Source organism: Peromyscus eremicus, chromosome 4, assembly GCF_949786415.1.
Source record: "Peromyscus eremicus chromosome 4, PerEre_H2_v1, whole genome shotgun sequence".
NCBI classification, from domain to species: domain Eukaryota; kingdom Metazoa; phylum Chordata; class Mammalia; order Rodentia; family Cricetidae; genus Peromyscus; species Peromyscus eremicus.
Genome location: NC_081419.1, coordinates 31,516,916 through 31,539,377, shown reverse-complemented (window position 1 = coordinate 31,539,377; position 22,462 = coordinate 31,516,916). Strand labels below are relative to the sequence as shown.

The 22,462-nt window shown below is 42.9% G+C and overlaps 1 protein-coding gene across 2 annotated transcripts in view; it reads left to right on the top strand.

The window, feature by feature from the left end:
• The first annotated feature begins 18,316 nt into the window (after positions 1–18,316).
• Positions 18,317–22,462, top strand: part of Neb (nebulin) — a 197,974-nt gene continuing 193,828 nt past the window's right edge. For both annotated transcript variants that reach the window (XM_059260462.1, XM_059260461.1), the window contains exons 1-2: positions 18,317–18,352; positions 21,940–21,981. In XM_059260462.1, coding sequence (XP_059116445.1) covers positions 18,317–18,352; positions 21,940–21,981 — 78 coding nt within the window. The remainder of the gene's footprint in view (positions 18,353–21,939; positions 21,982–22,462) is intronic.

The window sequence follows — 22,462 nt, the reverse complement described above, 5'->3', positions numbered from 1 at the left end:
TGTATGTTAATAAATAAAGTTTGCTTGGAGATCAGAGGTCATAGCGAGCCAGGAACAGAAGTCAGGCGGTGGTAGCCCACGCCCTTAATCCGATCACATGGCAGGCAGAGTCTCTTTGTGGTCAAGGACATAGCCAAGCGTGGTGACATGAGCCTTTAATCCTAGTACCAACCATAGAGACCTGGAGGTCTGTATAGACAGGCACTGATGAGGAAGTCACGTGGCTGGGCTTAGAGCCAATGAGAAAGCAGAACAGTAAAGCAATAAAAGTGCAGGTTAGATAGGGAGAAGCTCTCATGTGGGAAATTACGGCTTGGTGGTAAGCTAAACGGTAGTCAGTGGCCCTTCACTAATTCTCTGATCTCTTTGGCTATTACCCCTGTATTTGGCTCTGTGTTTCTTCTTTACTAAGACTCTTTCGAATTTTGTCTACACATTACTCCACAAAGAGCATTCATAAGTATTTTTTAAAAGAATTATTTGGATCCAAGATGGCCGACAACACACAGACATGGTCTGCTAGAATCTCCTGGAAGACAGCAAGGGAAGCTGGATAACAGCTATCAGGTGAGTGATGGCCAACACTCTGTAGTACAATAGTAAAGTGAAACGGGAAACTTTAAAGTCTTAACAAGAAAAAGAGATGGTCATAGAGAGATTGGCAGGTCTGGGAGCTTCTTAGACCCCAGTGAGAGTGAGGGACTGAAGCCACACTTAAGATGATTTCAGAACATGAGAACTTGGTCACCTCAGTAACAGACATTTTCAAGACAGAGAATAGGAGCAGGAAGTGGGAGAGAGATAAAAGTGGTGGAGAGACTCCAGGAAGGCTCTGTCTGCTGTGTTCAACCAGAGAAAGCAGCAAGAGTTCATTTTTAAAAGACCCCAGCTGTGAGCATCAGCAGCTTTGTGGGCCCAGACCCTCCATGAGTCATACTCTCAGGAAGTTCAGAGTGAGGGTCACTGGATTATGTGCTGAAACTTGGATGGTAGACAGTTTATGGGGGGAGAACCTGGATCAGACCTGTGTGGCACTCCACCGTGAGGTGGAGACCTGGTTCGAGCCTGCAGGAGTCTGCAGGAGATCACAGACACAGTTCCAAGTGGCACACAGCTGGGGACATTAGCAACTGGACTCCGGAAGGACTGCTCAAAAGTGTGACCACCATCTGTGACCTGACCCTTGAAGTAACAGCACAGAGAAGTGGCAGACATCTGGAAGCCTGGGAGGGATGTTGAGAGAGGAGACTGCAGCAAGCAATCAGGTGATGCTGCATTCAGACTCTGCACCCCCACCCACCTCTGACCTTCCCATCTACCCCTTCCCTTAATACCCGGTGTCAGTTTAGCAGACAAGGTCTGTCCTGCTCACTTCTCTCTCTCCCCACTCCTTTTCTCTCTATTCTTTCCTTTTTCAGCTTCCTTTTGGTGGACATTCTGAAGAACATAAGGCAACCTGATGTGGTAGTTTGAATGTAAATAACCCCATAATCTCATAGGAAGTGGCACTATTAGGAGGTGTGGCCTTGTTGGAGGAAGTATGTCACTGTGGGGGCTGACTTTGAAGTTTCCTATGCTCAGGATATCACCCAGTAGGTTGCTGCCTGCAAGATGTAGGACTCTCAGCTTCAGCACCGTGTCTGCCTACATGCCGCCATGCTCCCCACCATGATGATAATAGGCTAAACCTGTGAAACTGTAAGTGAGCCACCCCAATTAAATGTTGTCCTTGTAAGAGTTGCTGTGATCATGGTGTCTCTTCACAGCAATAGAAACCCTAACCAAGATACCTGGTATAGAGCATCTCTGTCTCTGCCTCCTGAGACCTGATGCATTAGTCTATTGAATTTCCTTACCTCTCTTCCATTCCACCTTTAGTCAAAACTGCCTCACTCACCTCCCTGTCTTTACTGCCCACCACTTATATTTGCTTTTCCCCCTTTTACTGTTTTCTCCATCACCTAAATACTAATAACTGGCCTTGCTCTTTTTCCACATCCACAGAACCTATTGTCTTAGTATACACTGTGTCCCTTTGCTTCCCATAATGACTGGAATTTGAAGAGTATGTGTTTGCTATTTGACCATTGCTGTATATTTTAGTGGCATTCTTCAATAGTGATTTTTTTTCAGACAGTATTTTACTCTTAGGGGAATTTGGGGAGCTAAGTCTGCTGCCCTGAATATCAGTCTAGAGAGAAAAACAGCACCTGAACCATACTGAGAACTCAGCCCTTCTTGAAGATTGCAAACACTTCTACTGAAGGAATAAGGGTGATTAGACAACATAACCCTAGATGGACAAGTCTTGACATGCAAATGAGGAAACACAAAACACTAGGCAACATGACTCCTCCAAAATGACTAATTCCCCCAGTAATGATCTCCAACAAGAATAAGTTCAATGAAAATCCCAAAGAACTCAAAAAAGTTTATAACTGTGTTCAAAGAAATAAAAGAAAGCAAAAGTAAACCCCTAAGGAAATTCTGAGAGAACACAAACAACTGTGTGAAGTAATGAAATCAGTACTGAATACAGAAATGAAATTCAATAGAAATACTGAAACAGAGACAAACTGAAAAATTCAGAATACACAAAATTGTGGAGATTGGACATACTATTGAATAATGAATGAGTGATCAAAGAAATTTGCTGTCGGATGGTCTGTATGTCAAATGCTCTGATTAGTCAATAAATAAAACACTGATTGGCCAGTGGCCAGGCAAGAAGTATAGGCGGGACTAACAGAGAGGAGTATTGAGAGAACAGGAAGGTGGGAGGAGACACTGCCAGCCACCGCCATGACAAGCAGCATGTGAAGATCACGGTAAGCCACGAGCCATGTGGCAAGGTAGAGATTTATAGAAATGGATTAATTTAAGATGTAAGAACTAGATAACTAGAAGCCTGAGCCATTAGGCCAAACAGTTTAAATAATATAAGTGTCTGTGTATTTATTTTATAAGTGGGCTTTTGGACTGCCAGGGCTTGGTGGGACCCGGAGAGAAAAACCTCCAGCTATAGAAATTGAGAAGGAAATAAGAAGTTCCAGAATATAATTAAAATAAATACAACATAGCAAAGCCTTCTATTCATTATGGAATACAATGAAAGCAGTCCTAAGAGAAAGTTCATAGCTGTAAATGTCTACATTAAAAAAAATAAGAGAGAGGGAGCCTCCAGGGACTCCCAAAACAAGAGAGGCCTTTTCTATTGCTCTTGCTTAACCAGATGGTAAGACCATACTGCTAGGACAGAACCAGAAGCTTCCTTCCCACTGAGTAGTTCTGGAGGATGTGATGCAGGCTGCTAGGGGAAAGAAGTCATAAACAAATATTTTTACCTAGCTGTAGACTGTGTGCTATAACTCTGACCTGCCAGACGGGATGTGCCCATTGGTGCAAGAGTGGCATGTCTGTCTGAGGAGGTGGGTTATAACCAACTGCTTTCTGGTTGCATTTGAGGTTCACTCTCCAGGAGGCAATACGTACTTGGTACTGTATATCTGGTCAAAAGCCTATGGTTGGGGAAATCATAGGACCTAGAGGGGAACTTACTACTGATATTTTGCTAAAAGAATGTGTAGCCAAACTGCCATTCAAATAGTTATGTTTATACCCTTAGACTAGTACTGCTCTCAGCCTTGCTATAAGAAGCTTTTCAAAGTGAGCAATGGTTCAATGTAGAAACTGTCGACTGGTCAAAGTGATCACTGAGTTGAGTGCTCATTCCTGAATGACATATCTATATCACCCTGTCCAAGGCCCAGGGAACATCACAGAAGAGGAGGTAAAAGCACCTAAGAGGCAGTGGCTGGGAGGGAATGCCATGAAACGCTGTCTTCTGGTTATGGTGTGACAATCATGAATACTCAGCAGTGGTGGCTACTTGCACAGACCTGCACACTCACAGATGAAGGTACATACGGGACATGAAAGTAAGGGGTCATCATGAATAGGATGGGGCTAAAGAAGGCAATGGGGTAGTCATAATACATTGTATGAATGTTTGGAATTATTTTCAAATTAAATCAAATTCAAAGTATTATAGAGATCCAAAATAAATTGCTTAGCATCTTAGGATTCAGTTAGACAGCAACAAGCCAAACAAATCTTAAATCAGTAGAAGGAAAGAAATAATAAAGATTAATATAGGAATTACTGAACTGGAAATAATACATACAAGAATCAATGAAAAAAGAGTTGGTTTTTTGAAAGTATAAGTAAAATTGAAAAACTCTTAGCCAAATTAATCAAACAAAAGATAAGAGACTCAAATTAATAAAATTGGAGTGAAAAGAGGTATATTATGATAGATATCAATGAAATTCAGAAAATCATTGGGGCATGACTTGGAGACTTATATTCCACTAAGTTGGAGAATATAAAAGGAAATGAATTACTTTCTAGATGCATATGACTGACTCAAATTGAACTAATATGAGATAAACAATTTATCTAGATCTATCACAAGGAATGAAATTGAAGCAGTGACTAAAAACCCTCCAGACCCTGATGAATTCACTCTGAATTCTACCTAACCCTCAGTGAATAACTAATGATGCTTTTCAAACTATTTCACAACACAGAAAAGGAAGGAATTCTGACAAATTCTCTCACAAAGTCGGTATTGCCACAGACCAAAGCCAAATAAAGTAAAAAAGAGAGATGAAGGGAGAGGGAGAGAGAGGGGGGAGACAATAAATTATAGACCAGTCTCCCTGATGAAAATAGATGTAAAACTTCTTAATAAAATACTTGCAAATTGAATTCAAGTATACATTAAAAATCACTCACAATGATTACATTTGCTCCATTCCAGAAATGCATAGATGGTTCAACATATAAAAATCAATGTAATACATCACACAAACAGACTCAAGGACAGAAATCATGTGGTCATCTTTGCAAAGATACCAAAAATACACTGGAGAAAGGGCAGCTTCTTCAACGCCGAAAAAACTTTCTGACAAAATCCAATATCTTTTCATGATAAAATCCCCAAAGACACAAGAAATAGAAAGTGCAGAGCTCAACATAATAAAAGCTGTATATGGCAAACCTATAGCCTTTATTATACTAAGTGGGGGAACTCAAAGCATCTTGACCAAAATCAGAAAAAAGTTCATGGTTTCCACTTTCTCCAGTCTTAATGTAGTTGTGGAAGTCTTGGCTGGAGCATGTAGACAAGTGAAGTGAATAAAAGGATTGCAAATCATAAAGGAAGAAGGCAAAACATCTCTATTCATAGAAGTATAATTCTATACATAAATGAACATAGAGACTACACCAGAAGGTATAATTCTATACATAAACAACCTTAGAGAATAAAGCAGAAGGTATAATTCTATACATAAACAACCATAGAGACTAGATCAGAACACTCATAGATCTGTTTCTGCAATACAACAGGATACAGAATCAGGATACAGAAATCAGCACCTCTCCTGTATACTGGTGACAGACATGCTTTTCAGAAATCAGAGATGGACTCCTATGTACAATTGCCTAAAAAATACCTTGGAATACACCTAACAAGGAAGTGAAAACCCCCTACAATGAAAACTGTGAAACATCAAAGAAAGAAAGTTAAAAACACAGAAAGATGGAACGACCTCCCAGGCACGTGGATTGGAACAATTAGGACTGTGAAGTGGCTGCTGTTCCAAAAGCAATCTATACATGCATTGCAGTACCCAGCCAAGTCCCAATGTCATTTGTCATAAAATGGAAAAATGATCTAAAAATTTTACAGAAGCCCAAAGAAACTGGATAGCCAAACTGATCCTGAGGAAAAAGAATGATGTCAGACACATCACCAAACTCGGTTTGAAGTTATGCTATAGAGACACAGTAACACGTCTAGCATGGTGAGGGTGCAAAATTAGCTGTGGGCCAATTAAATAGAATAAGGGATTCAGAAACAAATCTACACAGCTACAGCCTTGTGATTTTTTTTTTTTTTTTTTTTTTTTTTTTACAAAGACACACTGGAGGATAGGCAGCTTCTTCAATAAATGGTTCCAGGAAAGCCATAAATCCATAGGTAGGTGACTGTAAGTAGGCTCCTAATTCTCGCCTGTATAAAAATCAACTCCAAATTGATCAAAGGCCTTCATGTAAGACTAAAAACTCTGAAACTGTTAGGAAAAAGATATGAAAAGACACTTCAAGATATAGGCACACTCTGAATATGACTCCAGTCATGTAGGAAATAATGCCAGAGACTGCCAATGGGTATCTCATGAAATTAGAAAGCTTCTGCACACTGGGAAACAGTTAAGTAAGTAAAGAGATGGACTATAGAATTGGAGAAGATCTTTGCTAGCTGTATATCTGAAGGGTTAGTATCTGGAATAACACACACACACACACACACACACACACACACACGCACACGCACACGCACACGCACACACACACACACGCAAACACACACTCACACACACACACACACCAACTAAACAATAAGAAGTCGAAGAACCAAATTAATAAATGGACTAATGAAGTGAACATAAAGATAACAAAAGATCAAATGCTAATGGCCAATAAATGTATGAAAAATGTTCAATTATGACATCATTAAGACTGGATCTCCCCAGCTATGGGAGCGAGTAAGAGAACAAATCGCATATGCTGGTGAAAATGTGGACAAAAGGGAACCTTTCCACCCTGGTGCTGAGGACAGAAACTGGGCCAGCCATTGTAAAAACAAGAATAGAGGTCCTTCAGAAAACTAGAACTAGACCTACGTATAACCCAGCGGTACCTCACCTTGCTGTTTACCAAAGGACTCCGAGCAGCACATCACAGGGACACCTGCACATTAGTGCCACATGCAGCGCTATGGACAAGTCCTAAGCTATGGAGCCAACCCAGGCGCCCAGCAACAAAGGGATGGATAAAGAACGTGTGGTAGATGTGTGTGATGAAATCTTGGCATCTGTAAAGAAGACTGACATTCTATCATTTGTGGGGAAATGGATGCAACTGGATATAATCACCATATTGCATCAGAAACACAATGTATGTTTTCTCTCATGTGCGGTTCCTGAATTTTACATAGAGACATAACATATATGTGCATACGACATGAAAGTAGAATGACATTTTCTAGGGTTACAGAGAGGACTAATAGTGAGCAAGAGGGAAGAGAAAAGGCGGTGTGGGGGGCAATGCATATTGCCAACATACAGAATCTACTTGTATGGAAATGTCCTTATGTGACACAGTGTTGTACAATGAGTATATGTGTTGAAAAGCTTAAAAAGAGCTATTCTTCCTCAGTTCTCACTATTAAAATTATTTTGTCTAACAAATTTTACTCTGGCATTGTAAAAGATCTTATAAAATCCCACCTCCTCCACACAGGCTTCTCCTGCTCATTATAAGTAGTATGACAGCTTCTGACTCCAATAGCAGCTCGTATGAAAATTTTAAACATGCATGCATATATAATTGATAGCCAGGCGTGGTAGCTCACATCTGTAATTCCAGCACTTGAGAGGCTAAGACAGGAAGATTGCCCTGAGTTCAAGGCCATCCTGGACTACATAGTGCATTCCAGTCCAGCTTAGTCTACAGAGGCAAATCCTGTCTCAAGTACATAAAAAGTTGAGTGTAGGGGTACATGCCTTTAATCCCAGCACTCAAGAGGTGGAAATGAGGGTCAGGAGTTTAAGTCATCCTCGATTACATAGGAAGTTTGAGGCTAGCCTTGACTATATAAAATTTTGTCTCAACTTTTTTCATCTCAGTTAGAAGCATATTATATATTACAAATTCAGTGGCTGCCTATGTCTTCATATTTACCAAGATACATGTTTAATTTTCAAACACTAGGATTCATTTTTGATGACAACATAAGTTTTGATATATTCAGACTAATACCTGGGAAATCACTGTCTGACAGACCCATTCATACAAGTGTGCGTGTGTGTGTGTGTGTGTGTGTGTGTGTGTGTGTGTGTGTACATATTAAATGCATATATATATATATATATATATATATATATATATATATATACACATTTAATTTGTGTGTGAGGAACAAAGGTTAGAGGTACTGTCTATGCGGTTAGTTCACAAGCCACACAAGAAAATGGGCTTTTCTGGTTTATATTTACATCTCACAATGGAAACTCATTAGGAGTTGTCACTTTAAGGTTCTAAACATCATTTGCAAAATCTGGTTGGAGGGTTAGAGAGACGGCTCGGCATTTAGGAGACCAGGATTTGAATCCTGGCACCCATGTTAGGAAGCCCACAACTGCCTGTAACTCAGGCTCCAGGGTACTCAAGACCCTCTTCTGGTCTCTGGGGGCACCTACACACACACACACACACACACACACACACACACACACACACACACACACATCTTTAAAATGTGAACATGTAAGGTTAGAGACGAGCAGTAAGCCCTGATAAGTTCTGGTCTTTATTATAACAATGAGATACTGTGGGACCCGGTGAAATAGCTCAGCAGCGGGTAATGGCACTTGCCATCACACTGACTGGCACCCCGAATTTGACCCTCAGGACTCACAGAATGGATGGAGAGAACCATCTTCCCAAGTCGTCCTCTGGCCTCTACATGTACACCGTATCACATACATGCCACAGAATACACATGCGTGTAAAATAAATAAGGGTAATAAACGTAAATAAACTGTGAATTGACAGCAAGTGGGTGGAAAGCGATTTGGGACTTGATTGAGTGGGAAAGAGTAAACATGAACAAGATGCCCCTTGGCTGTTCTGATGTCAGGGTAGAGAGCAAGGGACATGGAAAAGTCAGGGCTCTGTAAATAATAAAGCATAATGAAAGTGCTCACTTACTAGATAATGTTCAAATCTCATGACAACTGGACACAGGAGAAAAGGAAACTAGACATGAGCTCCAGAAGGAAGAGGTAGAAATGCTTAGAAGGAAGAGTGGGCTGTACTGGGAAGACAGACTGTGTTCAACACAGCCTTCGAAGAGCATAGGATTGACTCTGAGAAAGCTCTTCTGGCTGCTAACAGAGCTGTGTGTTCCTACCTGTCTCCCTGCTATGCCATTTAATCTGCGTGTCTCCTGAGTGAATGTGTGTAAATGCGTGCTGTATAATGAAGTTTGGATGGATTTTCACTTTGCTAATGTCTGGCTGACTCACAGCTTAGATGCCGTAGACTACAATAGCAATCTGCCTGTGTCAGATGCAGCCTCCTGCGGCTTGGCTGAGTGGGCGGCTTCTCTAGTGTGGTACTTCACAGCAGCTGCTTACAAAACCTAAATCACATTAACCTCCCTTCCCCAAGCATGCCACACACACCTTCCACCCCCAACACTAATGCCACCACTGTCCATCATCCCAGAATGTTCTTCCCCATCTCGTTTCCAGCTGTCAGAGTCCTATCTAAAATTCCCTTAGAATCTAGTTCTTTGCTGTGGATTCAACTTGGATGCTCCTCATAGTATCAGTGTTTGACATTTCTGAAGATCATGATATCCAGTTGGAGCTTCCAGCTTGCCCCTGCACAAGCTGGAAAGCCCAGTCTGCCCTACTTCCCCCAACCCTGCCCACACTTAAAAATAAAACTCTGAACAAAGGAATGGAACCAAAAGCCCCAGTCCACATTTCTGGCAGTCAGTCCAACCCTTCCTGACATGACCAGCCTACCCAGCTGCCCACCCAGGGCCTTAGCCTTTGGCCATCAGGACAGTTCCAACTCCTGGCTGGCACATCATCACCTTTCGCCTAAGGTCTATAAAGCCTCCTACCTTAGCTCAGGGTGTGACTACTCTGGCCTTGTTCTCTCTGAGAACAGTAAACCTGCCCAGAAGTTGCTTTATCCTCAGTAGGCCTGTTGTTATACTTGTAATTTGGCTTGATCCAGCTTACTGTGTCATCTGGGAAACTTATTATCTGAAGAAAAAAAAAAAGCATATCACATGACAGTTAATAATAGCTATAAATAGAAAATCAGTATCTGTAAATAAAACAAGAAACTTGATAAATAGTACTTACAAGAAATTCCACACAAAATCTCATTCACAAAGACAACGAATGTGCTACAATACCTGGGAAGGTGAGTCTAGTGAGTGACTCACAGCTGTAATTTCAGCACTTGGAAGGCTGAGGCAGGAGGATTGCCACCAATTTAGGGTCAACCTGCCCTACATAGTGGATTCTAGGACAACCTGAGATATAGAGTGAGACTCTCAAGTAATAAAAGCAGAAAGGAAAAGTAATTTAAATAAAGAGCTAGAAATGTACTCATATTAACATGTAAGATGTATGTGAAGAAATTAATGGGTGTAAAGGGGATCTGGGTGGGAGATTAGTTTTAAAAGTAGTTCCTGCTCTCCAAAAAATAACGGGTAGACTCTATACTGTTACTTTTTAGATGCGAGTATCTGAGAGCTCCTGCCCTGCAATATCACAGCACACTCCAGCATACTGTAGCACTGCCAGGAGGAGGGGACAATTGGGGGCAAGAACCCGCACTTTTCATGGGAGTTGATAAATGGAAGGATTTGCTGTTGCAGAAAGACATTGTCAAGCCACAGAATGAAAGCCTCATTGTTGTTTGAATCTTATATGGTCTTTTAATAAAAACCTCAGAGCCAGACATCAGGGTAAAAGCTGAAAGATCAGGGAAGCAGAACAGCCAGCCACTAGTTCTTACCTCTACAAAATCCTCAGCCTAAAGAGAGTGAGTTCCTGTTTCCTCACACCTTATATACCTTTCTCTGCCCTGCCATATTACTTCCTGGGATTAAAGGTGTGTGTGCTTCCCAAGCAAAGGCTTGAGATCTCAAGTGCTGGGATTAAAGGTGTGTGCTACCACTGCCTGACCTCTATGTCTAATCTAGTGGCTGGCTCTGTCCTCTGGTCCTCGGGCAAGGTTATTAGGGTACACAATGTATCACCACACCTCATGGGGACAGATGGGCTGGTGGGAGGACAGCAAGCCCAGAAGGAGCTTGTGGAGCAGAAGGCAAGACTGATGGCTGGGGGAACCTCAGCCAGCGGGGAAGGAAGATGCTCCAAACACAATGCAGGGCCCATCAGTGGAGAAAATAAGATTAACATATACCTCATGCCACATAACGTTAATTTACAGGTGGGTGAAAGATTTCAGTGTGGAGGTGAAACTCTAAGCCTTTTGGAAGAGGATCTGAAACCATTTTCGTGATTGCAGATACAGAGTATTCTTTCTGAAAGCACTGGTCACAAAGAGGACACTGGCGACATTGACTATACGGAATGAAGAACTCAAACATCAACACGAAAATAATGAGCAGGCAAAGGGAGAGGAAGCTGTGAACCACATATGTAATAGACAATTTAGCATCCAGGAGAGACTTACAGACCAACAATTCAGCAGGAACATGGGCAAGAGTCTTACGCTGACACATGTCTAACCACAGAAACAAAACACCTTGACGACTAAGAAAGCAACAGAGAGGGTGGGCTGGTGTGATCAGTGGCAGGGCACTAGCCTAGCAGGCATGAAGCTCTGGGTTCAACCCCACACTGTCATATATGTGGAAGAGGAAGGGAGAGAGAAAGGGAGGGAGGAGTTCAATTATTCAATCTCATGAGATTTCATAGAAGTGCAGTTAAAATGGCAGGGTTTACTATTACCCATCCATCAGGAAGCTGAACTTTGGGAAGTCAGTTTTAAGTAGTGGCGGGTGAAAAGTGCGCTCGGCTGATGCGGAGGTAAAGTGGTGCCGACACTTTGAAAAATAAATGACTGAGAAAATTAAAGAGAAGCACATTCAACAACTGTTAAATTCTATGTCCACTTGTATGCTCCGGTGAGTCTGTGATCTACAGGCCTGAAGAACACCAGAACAGGCTGTCCCCAAACGTGTCACTCTGGCACTCTGAGTCTTCTGAGCTGAAGGTAATTGAGAAAAAGTATGCACAGGGCTCTATCAATCCTTTCCAACTAAAAGTAGAGCCTACATTCTTCACTGGAAAAGTGTCTTCGCTGTACAAAGGGAAGAACACTCCTCACCCAGATATGGGAGAGCCAATGCTGCGATGAATGTGCACAAACCAACCCACGGGAATAACCCCTATCTTCCCTTGGTTCCTCCCATCTACAGGCTGTCACTTCGCCCCAGGTGACTGCCCCAGCTGACAGCTCTTCCCTTTGTCCTGTCGCATCTCTCCAAAATCTCCTGTTCTTCGTTATAATGATATCAGCCACAGAACATTTCTAACCCTACAAAACATTGTCTCAGCCAGTGCTTATCTGGTATACGAGGTCAGGGAGAAAACGACAAAATAAAGAGAAAGACCACACTTAGCAGAGGAACAAACCTTCATGCGGGAAAAAAAGAGAAGATGGGGGAATCAGCTGGGAAGAGCCTTTTGGTGACCATGCTGACGTGGACCTGCCACTCTGAATCACACAGAGAGTTGGATGTGGGGTGGAGGTGGTGCTGAGCATGTGGGTGTGTCCTATGGGGGTGGGGCTTGTATGAAAGTCAGCCAAAGCATCATCTTCCCATGCGGGGGCTGAAGAGATGATATGTGTGCCTGAGAGGTCATCGACGAGCAATATAGGGCATTTTGTTAAGTGTGTAGGGGCATATAACAAAAGATTCAGTGAAATGGGTTCAAGTATTGACTGTGCGGCAGTGGAAATGGATGCTGATCGAATTAACCAGCCTTGTTAGTTGCTTTGCTATTGCTGTGATAAAATACTCTAACAAAAAAGAAAGCTAGGGGAGAAAGGGCTTGTTTTGGCTTCCATTGCTGAGGGGCTACAGTGCCACGTAGTCATAGCGGAGAAGGCAGAGTGAAGGAGCAAGAAGCCACCCTGGCCGACAGGAAAGCAAATGATCACATTTCATCTGCACACAGGAAGGATACACACACACACACACACAGAGAGAGAGAGAGAGAGAGAGAGAGAGAGAGAGAGAGAGAGAGAGAGAGAGAGAGAGAGAGAGACAGAGAGAGAGAGAGAGAGAGAGAGAGAGAGAGAGAGAGAGAGAGAACAGTAATGAGTCTAGGCAATAAAACCTCAAACTCTGCCCCCAGTGATGCATTTCTCCCAGCAAGGCCCCCTCCATAACCATCCCAAACAGCACCACCATCTGCCCACCAGCCTTATAGAACACTATGATTACTAACCTGTGTATATGTAATTTATTCAAAAATATATAAAACTAAAGAGATTGCTGCCAGAAAGCCCCTATAACAACATCCCATCACACCTCATCTTCCCACACGCAACACCACTGTTTAGGAAGTGGTCCCTGAAGTTCACCTGCAGGGCCTCACTCAACTCTTCTACATTTTGTGGGCAACCCCTGACAGTTCTTTAATTCTTAGACTAACCACTGGCTGGCTTCAGAAGCCTCATGATATTTTGGCATTTCAGCTAAATATGGAGTTAAAAAATGAAAACTCCAAAAGAAGGTTAAAAACAATGAGAAAAATTAAAAAAATGTTTTAAATGTTCATTGAATACTCTATACTCAATGTGGAAATCCAGCTCCCACCTTTTGAAGGATTCTTGGGTGGAGGAGAGAGGAATGAGGAAATATTAGGTAGAAAGAAGATGATAAGAAGACAGAGACACAGGATAGCTTCGGGAGGGCCCTGGGTCAATACCCGGGTGCCCAGAGCTTTATTCAAAAGGGCTTTTTAGAATATGCCAAGGAGTGGGGCAAAAGACCTTTCCCTTGCAAGATCAAAGCACACTGTACAGCCAAGTGTAGACCCTTCCAAACACCTGGTAAACACACCCATGGCCAAATCATCTCCTTATGCAGCCCTGCTGGGTAAAGCAAGCTCAGATTCTCTGACCCTGAGTGATTTCTCACTAGGAAGTCTCTATGGGCCACCACAACTCAAGTCATGCGATAAGAACCTATCACTAAGGCAGGATTTTGTTTTATTCTTGTTCTGCATTAGAGGCCATAGAGAGGCCAGGAAAATAGAGATGTGCTCCCACTGTGAGAGGGCACAGCTTATGTTAGCCTCGGCAGAGCTCACTAACAGCATGGCAGTGTTTGAGTTTGGGGTAATGAGCAGGGAAATACATACTGCCCGCTGGTACATTTGTTCCTGGGTGACCATGATGAGAACATGACAGACTCACCCGGGACTCTTATTTCTTATGAGCTTTGCAAATTGTTGAAACAGCATATAGCAGACAAATTTAGCTGGGAATTTGGGACTTTCATCACTTAGGAAGGAATGAACTCAATAAGTCTAAGGCAAGATATTTTCATATGAGCTTTCTTGTTGCCTTCTGGATATTCTGCACATACATGGAGTTTGGGGTTCTACTCCTCTGGAGTCCGTGTTGACTGCCATGGAGTTTTAAAAATAATATAGTGTCTGATCCCATCAAGTCTGCTAAAACAAAAGACCATAAATTGGGTGACTTGTAAACAGCAGAAACAACCTGGTCATGGAGCTCTGGAACTGGACATCTGGGCCAGGCTGCCAACAGGGTTGGGTCTTTAGAGGCTGCTGTTTCTGGAGGTACACTGCTTCTGGTGTCCTCACGAAGTGGGAAGAGGGCAAGATGGCAACCCTTCCCCCAAAGGCCCCACCCTCATGTGAGACCATCCAAAGCCTCACCTTCGAATATAATCATCTTAGGGAACAAGATTTCAATGTATTATTTTCTGGAATACATGCACATTCACCCTACAACAGAAAAGTGGATATTTCCCCAGTAGACTGTACAGTTTACAAGGCTGATAACCCTAAGGGAGCTGGGATTCGTGCACAGCAAACGAGCAGAACTATTTTACATGGCAACTTGGCAAAAGTTATCAGTTTTCAAAATGTGCCTATCTATAACCTGGGGCTTGGTAATTTTGTTTCTAGAAATTTATCCCTCAGAAACATTTCCTACAGCTAGGTAAACATGATGTGTGGGGTGCCTACTGTGCCTTACACTTTCTTTAGTGCTGTATTGTTGTATTTTGTTATAGGAAATAAAACCATAAAACAAGCCATGCCTGCTTGTACAGACCTGTAAACCTTCTACTCTGGAGGCTGGGACTGGAAGCCCTGAGCATGGCCCCAGCCTGAGGTACATAACAAGAACCGGGTCAAAACAAAACAAGACAACATAAATGTTAATGAATGAAGCAATGATTAAACAAACCGTACTCTATCCATTCCATAGAATTATTTGTGCAAAATAAAGTAAGATGCATTAGTGTGATTTTATTAAAAAGGTTATTGCAGTTTATATATGTAAATTTGTTAGGACCTCCTTTAGAAATATCTGGAATTTACCACTGACTGCCTTTGAGAGAGTCCATGTTTCATTTTTGGAGTTTTATACTATCTTTTTATTTTGTAGAAATAATGTTTCTAATTTTTGTTTTTGTTTTTTTAAATAGATGAAGAGTAGCTCATGTTGAGCTGGAACTCATAGACTTAGCATGTTTTTTCTATAGTATAAGTTGGATAAGAAGCTATGTTTCCAGTCTACAGCCACCAAGTGAATGATCTCATGTTACACAGATAAACAAACACTTGCTCATAAGATGCATGAGGCCACGTGAGATGAACTGATATACTTAGTGAAGATGATAAAGAGGTTAAATATGACTAACTGTCCCACAAATCCTGCAGCAAGGGAGATGGAGAGGTAAATAGCCTCGAAGCACAAGATGGCTTTGTAATATTTCACTCCAAAAACTGTTGCAGTAAGATTGGTGTCAGTGAGGAGACCTCTGGGGTTGAAGCCTCAGTTCAGAAGCAGGCCAGAGAAACATACATTCTTGTTCCACATGAGTTTATAGTTTATGTGCATTCTATGAACAGTCAGAGTCAGATTGTAACCTTAAACAGTGGATTAAGATCAAAGACAAAAGAAGAATGAGGGGCACAGGCAAGCTTTAAGGAAGTTGTTGGATGATTTTGTTGTTGTTTTGATCTATTTCTGATGTTTGGTTTTGTTGTTTGTTTTTGAGATGTGGTCTCATTTAGTCTAGGCTAGCCTTGATCTTCTTCCCAAGTATTTAGATGGAAGGCTTGGGCCACCATGACCAGCTGTTAGATGATTCTGCACAAGCGAATGTCTCACACTGTGACTGGCCTGGCAGGACATCAGTTTCTCCTGCTGTGGTAGTACTGTGGTAGTAATTTCCTGGTTTCCAGTTGATTTGAGTTCGCTGTTCATGACTGTAGCCTATGGGGCCAGCATCCATGCTTTGCTTCCAGGAGATGGTAGTCAATGGGAAATCAGTGACTGCGTTACCATGGAGAGGTGAAGACTTGTATTTCCAACAGCTGGGCAATTGGGAGAAGGAGCAGTTGGACACCACTGGCCGTGCTCCTTGACTTAAGAACCAGGAAATCAATGAGCTCAAACTCTGATTACACTTGTGGATATCTCATCCAGTGTTAGAACCAAATATTGTCACCTGTAATTGCATTACATTAAAAAAAATTGCTTCTGACAGCCTCATGATTTCTGGATTATATTCCTTAGTTTCTCACACAGCCAAACCGGTGATATGCCTGTCCCTCCCAAGTAAGCATTCCAAAGGAATCCTGTGGACCTCTGGGAAGATCAGATGGTGTAAAGTCAGAGACAGAAGAGTCAAAGCCTCCAAGTCCCTCTTAGTTCCTAGTCTCAATCATTTTGCACAAGTGGGATATGGAACAAGGCTTCAAAAAATGGTAAATTCAGCCTGAAGTTGACTCTCGGGTTGGCAGTTAGGTAAAATTCCATCACATTTGAATAGTTCTAAGCTAGCAATTTGTTACCCTTTATCCTTTAGCGGAATTGATGAACAGGTGGTTTGCAGAAGATCACCCAGTATATTTAGCTTCTGAAATTTGAGCAACTCAAGATCTGATTGGCTGCTCCCGCCACATGATAAGTTGGGAGCGCCGGCACCGGGGTGGCTTTTGCCTGGGCTTCTCAGGAGGGGAGAGCGGGGAGAGGATTTGCTGCTGGCCAGGGTTATTCGAATAGCTCGAAGGTAAGGCCTATTTATTGTCTTCTTCTGGATTGTTCTCCTGAGAGTAGGTTCCATGACTCCCCTTGAACTATTTTCCAAAGTTCTGAGTACCTAACTGGGGAAACAGCAATGGGATGTGGCTAGGAAGACCCCATTAGTCGTCGTCTTTGTCACGGAGCGTGGAGATTCAACTCAGTCCTGCCCTCGCCAGTTACTGTTGGACCAAGGTGGCTGTCTAACACCAATTTTCTTTTTCATTTTTGTCCTAAATGTATTCCTATGAAGAAGGCTCTATGGTCAGTGTTCCTATATTTATCTCGCCCTACAGAGCTTCCTTTGCCTCAGAAGGACCAGCAGTTTCGCTAGCTTAACAAAACCAGCCACCCAGGGTATTGGTTTACAGTGGAGCGTCCCTAGGAGGACAGCTGCTCCCAGACGTCACCCGGGTGCATGGCACAGCCACTCTCTGGCGTCAGGCCAAAAGGCCTTTAGCCTTTCCCCAGTTCCTGAATTAGAAATGTAGGCCAAAGACGGACAAGCAGACATGTACTTCAACCAATGCTTTAATTTGTTTCTTGTTTTTCAGGCTTGAACACGAGCTACAGAAGGGAAAAAAAATACCCACGGAAAACTGATGGTTTTTCCGAAGGAAATAACCCCATTGCCTTGAGGTTTCTACTTTTATTTTAAAATTTATGGACAGATTTATGCTAGATGTTCTAATAATATAAGTGATATTGCATGTAGCATTCTAGATCAAGGCAGAATACTAAGTTAGCCTTTCTAGGACTTGGGGTTTCTGAGGCACAATTCCAGCTACTGAAAGCCACACTAATGCTCCTTTTGCTAAAAAATTTTTGCTTCAAAATATTTTCTCTCTAAATGTTTGGTCATTTAAATTCTATCTCTTGAGTCCAAACTGCCTCACTTCCTTTTAAAACTAGAGCTGGAGGACCCCTGTATGGGTGTATGGGTAGCATTGCTCAGCGTATCACTGAGGGAGCCAGGAGGGGGAAGCCCTTTCTTTTATAATCTGTTTAAGTGCCCCTTAACCCACAAAAATATATAATCACTTTGACTGTCTTGATTTTTTTTTTTTTTTTTTTTTTTGGTTTTTTGAGACAGGGTTTCTCTGTGTAGCTTTGCGCCTTTCCTGGATCTCGCTCTGTAGACCAGGCTGGCCTTGAACTCACAAAGATCCACCTGGCTCTGCCTCCCGACTGCTGGGATTAAAGGCGTGCGCCACCACCGCCCGGCGACTGTCTTGATTTTAAAATTCTTTTATGGTGTTATAATAAAATACTAATATATTTTCATTTGTATGGAATATGGAAAGTTTGTAGGTACCACTACTACTCTGGAAAAATGGCGGATGAGGAAGAATACGAGGAGGTGATAGAGGTAAGAAGAAAGCCCAGTAGGCAGCAGAGCGCTTAGGTAGTGACAGCCGGAGGCTGTGGGGGAATCAGTCATTTGAAAGAGCACATCATCTATTATAACTTCCCAAAGGGTCATCATCAAAGTGTGAGAAAGGTATATTTTATGTTCAGTTTCACAGTAAGGATGTGAGACCTGAAGTGAAAGGGAATATCACTACTTCCCAGTTTTATTCTTTCTCAAACGCTCAAAAAAACCCTCGTAAACAAACAGCAACAAACAAAAACCAAGGTGTGGGTGCGGGTAGGTTTTGTTTTTAAAACCGATGGCTTTCCTACCTCCCAACCTCAATGACCAAAGGGCCCTGTGCATGCTTCCCAGCATCTGTACCGAGAGAGAGGGAATGAATGCACAGCTTCTCATTCTGCTTCAGTTCGTTGAATTGCACAGGGAGTGTGTGTTACACACAGGAACAGCCATCTGTGAGCTAGGCGTGCGTGCATGTGAGTGTGTGTGTGTGTGTGTGTGTGTGTGTGTGTGTGTGCCCACGATCTAATAGACACATGTGTGGACTCATGAAGGTCACGGCAAGAGCTGGAGCCACTTTGCCACCGACTCCATCATATTTAAGCGAATAAACAAGACTAGCTTTTGAATCTTGACTGAGAACTAGGACCACGCGGCTGTCTTGACAATATCCGCCCACATCATTGACGGCTACCTGGCAGTTTTACAGAATTAATTGTGTGCCTCACATTAGTATCACGTAGTTACAATCACAGTATTACTTTTCCTTATCAGCTCTTGCCTTTACCTTTATGTTCTAGAGCAGAAACCCAGAGGCTTGCAGCTAATCCGTGGGGAATATTGATATGAAACCGAAAATGCCTAGAAAGTTCCAATTAACCTAAATGGATAAAAATCTGTGTTCATTTTTAATGACTGCCCCAAACAAAACTTCAGATGAATGTGCCAAAATTTACCCTTGCTAATCAGTCTTTATATAGGCAATGAAAAAATTTTATTCTAGAAATAAAATTTCCTTTATTGCTGAAGCATATAAAAGCCAGAATGTATCTGACAGATGTAGTATTTAACCTCTCTGGCTTATATGCTGATGGCTACCTCTTCTCATGGATAGTGCCATCACTAATGAACATTTTAATGTAAGTTCCTAAAAGTCAGAACTATCCCTATTAAACACACTATAAATTAAGTTATAATTATGATTAATTTCTTTTCTATGGTGATAATAAAAGGAACACTTTCAAGCCTCCAGTTAAACTACCCCTTGCTGTTCCTAAGTGTTCGCGTGATCTTGGCCACTGTGCTTAGTGTTAGCCTTGACTGAGTCTACTAGTCACAAAAATGGAAGGGGCTATTTTAGGCATTCCATCCTTGCCATTTTGTTCCCATTACTGCTTCGGGTCTGACCAGCAGGGGCCTTTCTGGGAGAGTCTCTTTGGTCTCAGAAAAGATCACAAGAATGGGGCAGTGACAAATTCAAGAGAAGTGCCTTAAAAACAATAACCAGCCTCAAATGCATATCTCAGATACCTGAAATACAATTATACTAGCACTGTCTATACAGACTGAAATGTAGAAGGAGAAAGAAGCAATAACGCACAGCCTAATTAGCAATATAACTCTAAAAAAATAAGATTTAGCATTCAAGTTAATGCCAAGCACTTGGACAATGCTGCATTTTTTTGCGAGCTTATTTCCAAGATCGATTTCCCAATTGTGAGATCCAGTAAAGGTGAAAGCGCACTGCTTGCCAAAGCTGCTTCTCCTGGGATGCTAAGAAAATCTAAAATCAATGGAGATCATTCATTGTAGTTTAATATTTCTTTGCAGGCTACTCAGGCTCTGTGTGACCAGGGGAATGGCTCCGTTTGCCCTCAGTGTCAAACAATATTTCTTAAAGTGTCTAAATGGCCTTTGTCCTGTGCTGAAGTCACAGGGGTAAAAGAGCTCTCTTCTGTCCTGAGAGAGCATGTGGTGTTGCTATATGGAAAGATACATACACACGAAAGTTAAATTTTAAATGGAAAGTAAGCGCAAGCTTAAGGGGCATTAAGTGAGCTTTATATAGTTATAACCACGGTGAAGAGACTAGATGGCCCGTGGCAATGAGAGTGTAGGAACCAAGGGCAAAAGGAAGTAGGGCACTGAGGAGGATTTTGCGTCGGTGTACCCCTCCCTGCCCCCAAAGCTTTTCGGTGTCAGCGTAAAAGAAAAGAAGCATAAAATTCCACGCTTTTCCCCACCTGAGAAAAATGAGCCAAGAACTTCCTTTGTACCCTCTCTTCTGTGTGCTGGCCTGCAGGAGCCACTCCCGCTGTGTGCCCAGCAGAAGCTGGGGGAGGCTGGGGCAGGATTCCACTCTCCTTAGGCGTCGGAGACAAAATGTCAGCCAGTTCCTCTCTGTATCTATTTATTGCTCGTGATGTCAGAGAACAACACCATCGTGGGTTTCAGATCCGGGCTGCAGGCCCAGCACAAACTCACTCCCCTGCAGTCTCTGGGGAGCCGTGCCCTGTCCCCTTCCTTCCCAGACCTTCACCAACTGTCACCTGAGCATCCCTCTTCCCTTCCCACAGATAGGCCTCCCCAGCTAAGCTAGCGAAATCACCTGGTGCTTCGGTGGAGGCAGGCAGGCATCCGAACTGGATGTAGGCTATCCTTTGTTGAAAAGGGGCAGCCATCACTCCAGAGGACTCTAAGTAGTCCGAGGGAGATGGCAATAACTGAGACGTGACTATTATTAAAATTTTCCTCACGGTATGCTTCCCTTTCGTTTTATAATTAGTAAACAGCGAGTCCTATCGTAGTTTCTCTTTCCACACAGAGCATCCTCGAGATAGTATTACTGTGTTCTTTTCTAAGTAGATTCTCTCAAATACTGTGCTGGTTAGTTTTTGTCTACAAAATAGAGCCGCCTGGGAAGAGGGGACCTCAATTGAGGAACTGCCTCCATCAGATTGTCTGGTAGGCAAGTCTGTGGGGGTGTTTTCTTGATTAATGATTGATGTGCAAGGGCCTAGTCCACTGTGAGCAGAGCCAGCCCTGGGCAGGTGGTCCTGAGTTGTAAAAGAAAGTAGTCTGAGAGATGCCGGAGAGCACACCAGTAGGTAGCACTCCTTCATGGTTCAGCCCTCTGCTCCTGCTTGGCTTCCTGCTCTGCCCTCCCCTGAGGATGGACTGTCATGGGATATGAAAGCCAAATGCATCCTTTGCTCCCTCGGTTGCTTTTAGTTATGGAGTTTATCAGGGCAACAGAAAGCTAACCAGGATGGAAATTATAAGAGGCAAATGTTTCTTGCCCCAGGAAATAGCTTCCAGTGCCAAGAGGCACCTCAGACCTTGCCTCACCTTGCTGGACACTTTGCATCTGTTTCTTAGATCCGACACGTCCACTGCAGCTTTCCTCCACCTTCCTAAGTGACAGTAGCCCCAGACTATGAACAGGCCCTCACTCCTTCCTCCCTGCAGATATTCCAGTGCCAACTCAGCCCGGGAAGCCAGCTCACAGGTTCAGCGGAGGCAGGGGAGGGCTGGCTGTTGGCTGCTCTACTAGCCACATTGACACTCCTGTGCTCTGTTTACAGTACTACACCGAGGAGACAGTTTACGAGGAGGTGCCGGGAGAGGTAAGACTCAGCCCACCCGCGCATGGTCTGATTCTCGTCAGAGCCTTTTTCCTCTCTCATACTCCTGGCGCTGGAAAGATGGAGAAAGCGAAACTCACTTAGGAAGCTCATTCGCCTGCCTGTGCCCAGAAGCTGGTGGTAAAAGAACAGACCCTGCACTTGACAGGATAATTCACTTTTTTTTATGCTCTGCTTATGCAAGAGGGCAAGGATTGGTTCCTTGATGTACATTGTGGCATTTTTTTGTATAGATGGTATGAAGGAAGGTCGTAACCGTGGCTGCCTCAGGAGACTTCTGAGTGGCACAGTCTAGCTGTTTAATTGCATGGAATTATAACTTGTAGGGTAAGGTCTCAGCCACCAGGGGTGCTACTCCTGAGACACTGTCCCCAGTGGCTTAGTGACAAGCCACTTTAGGAATCCCAAGAGAATACATTTTTGTAACAGTTCCGATTTTGGAATCCCCCAACCCCATGCTTTA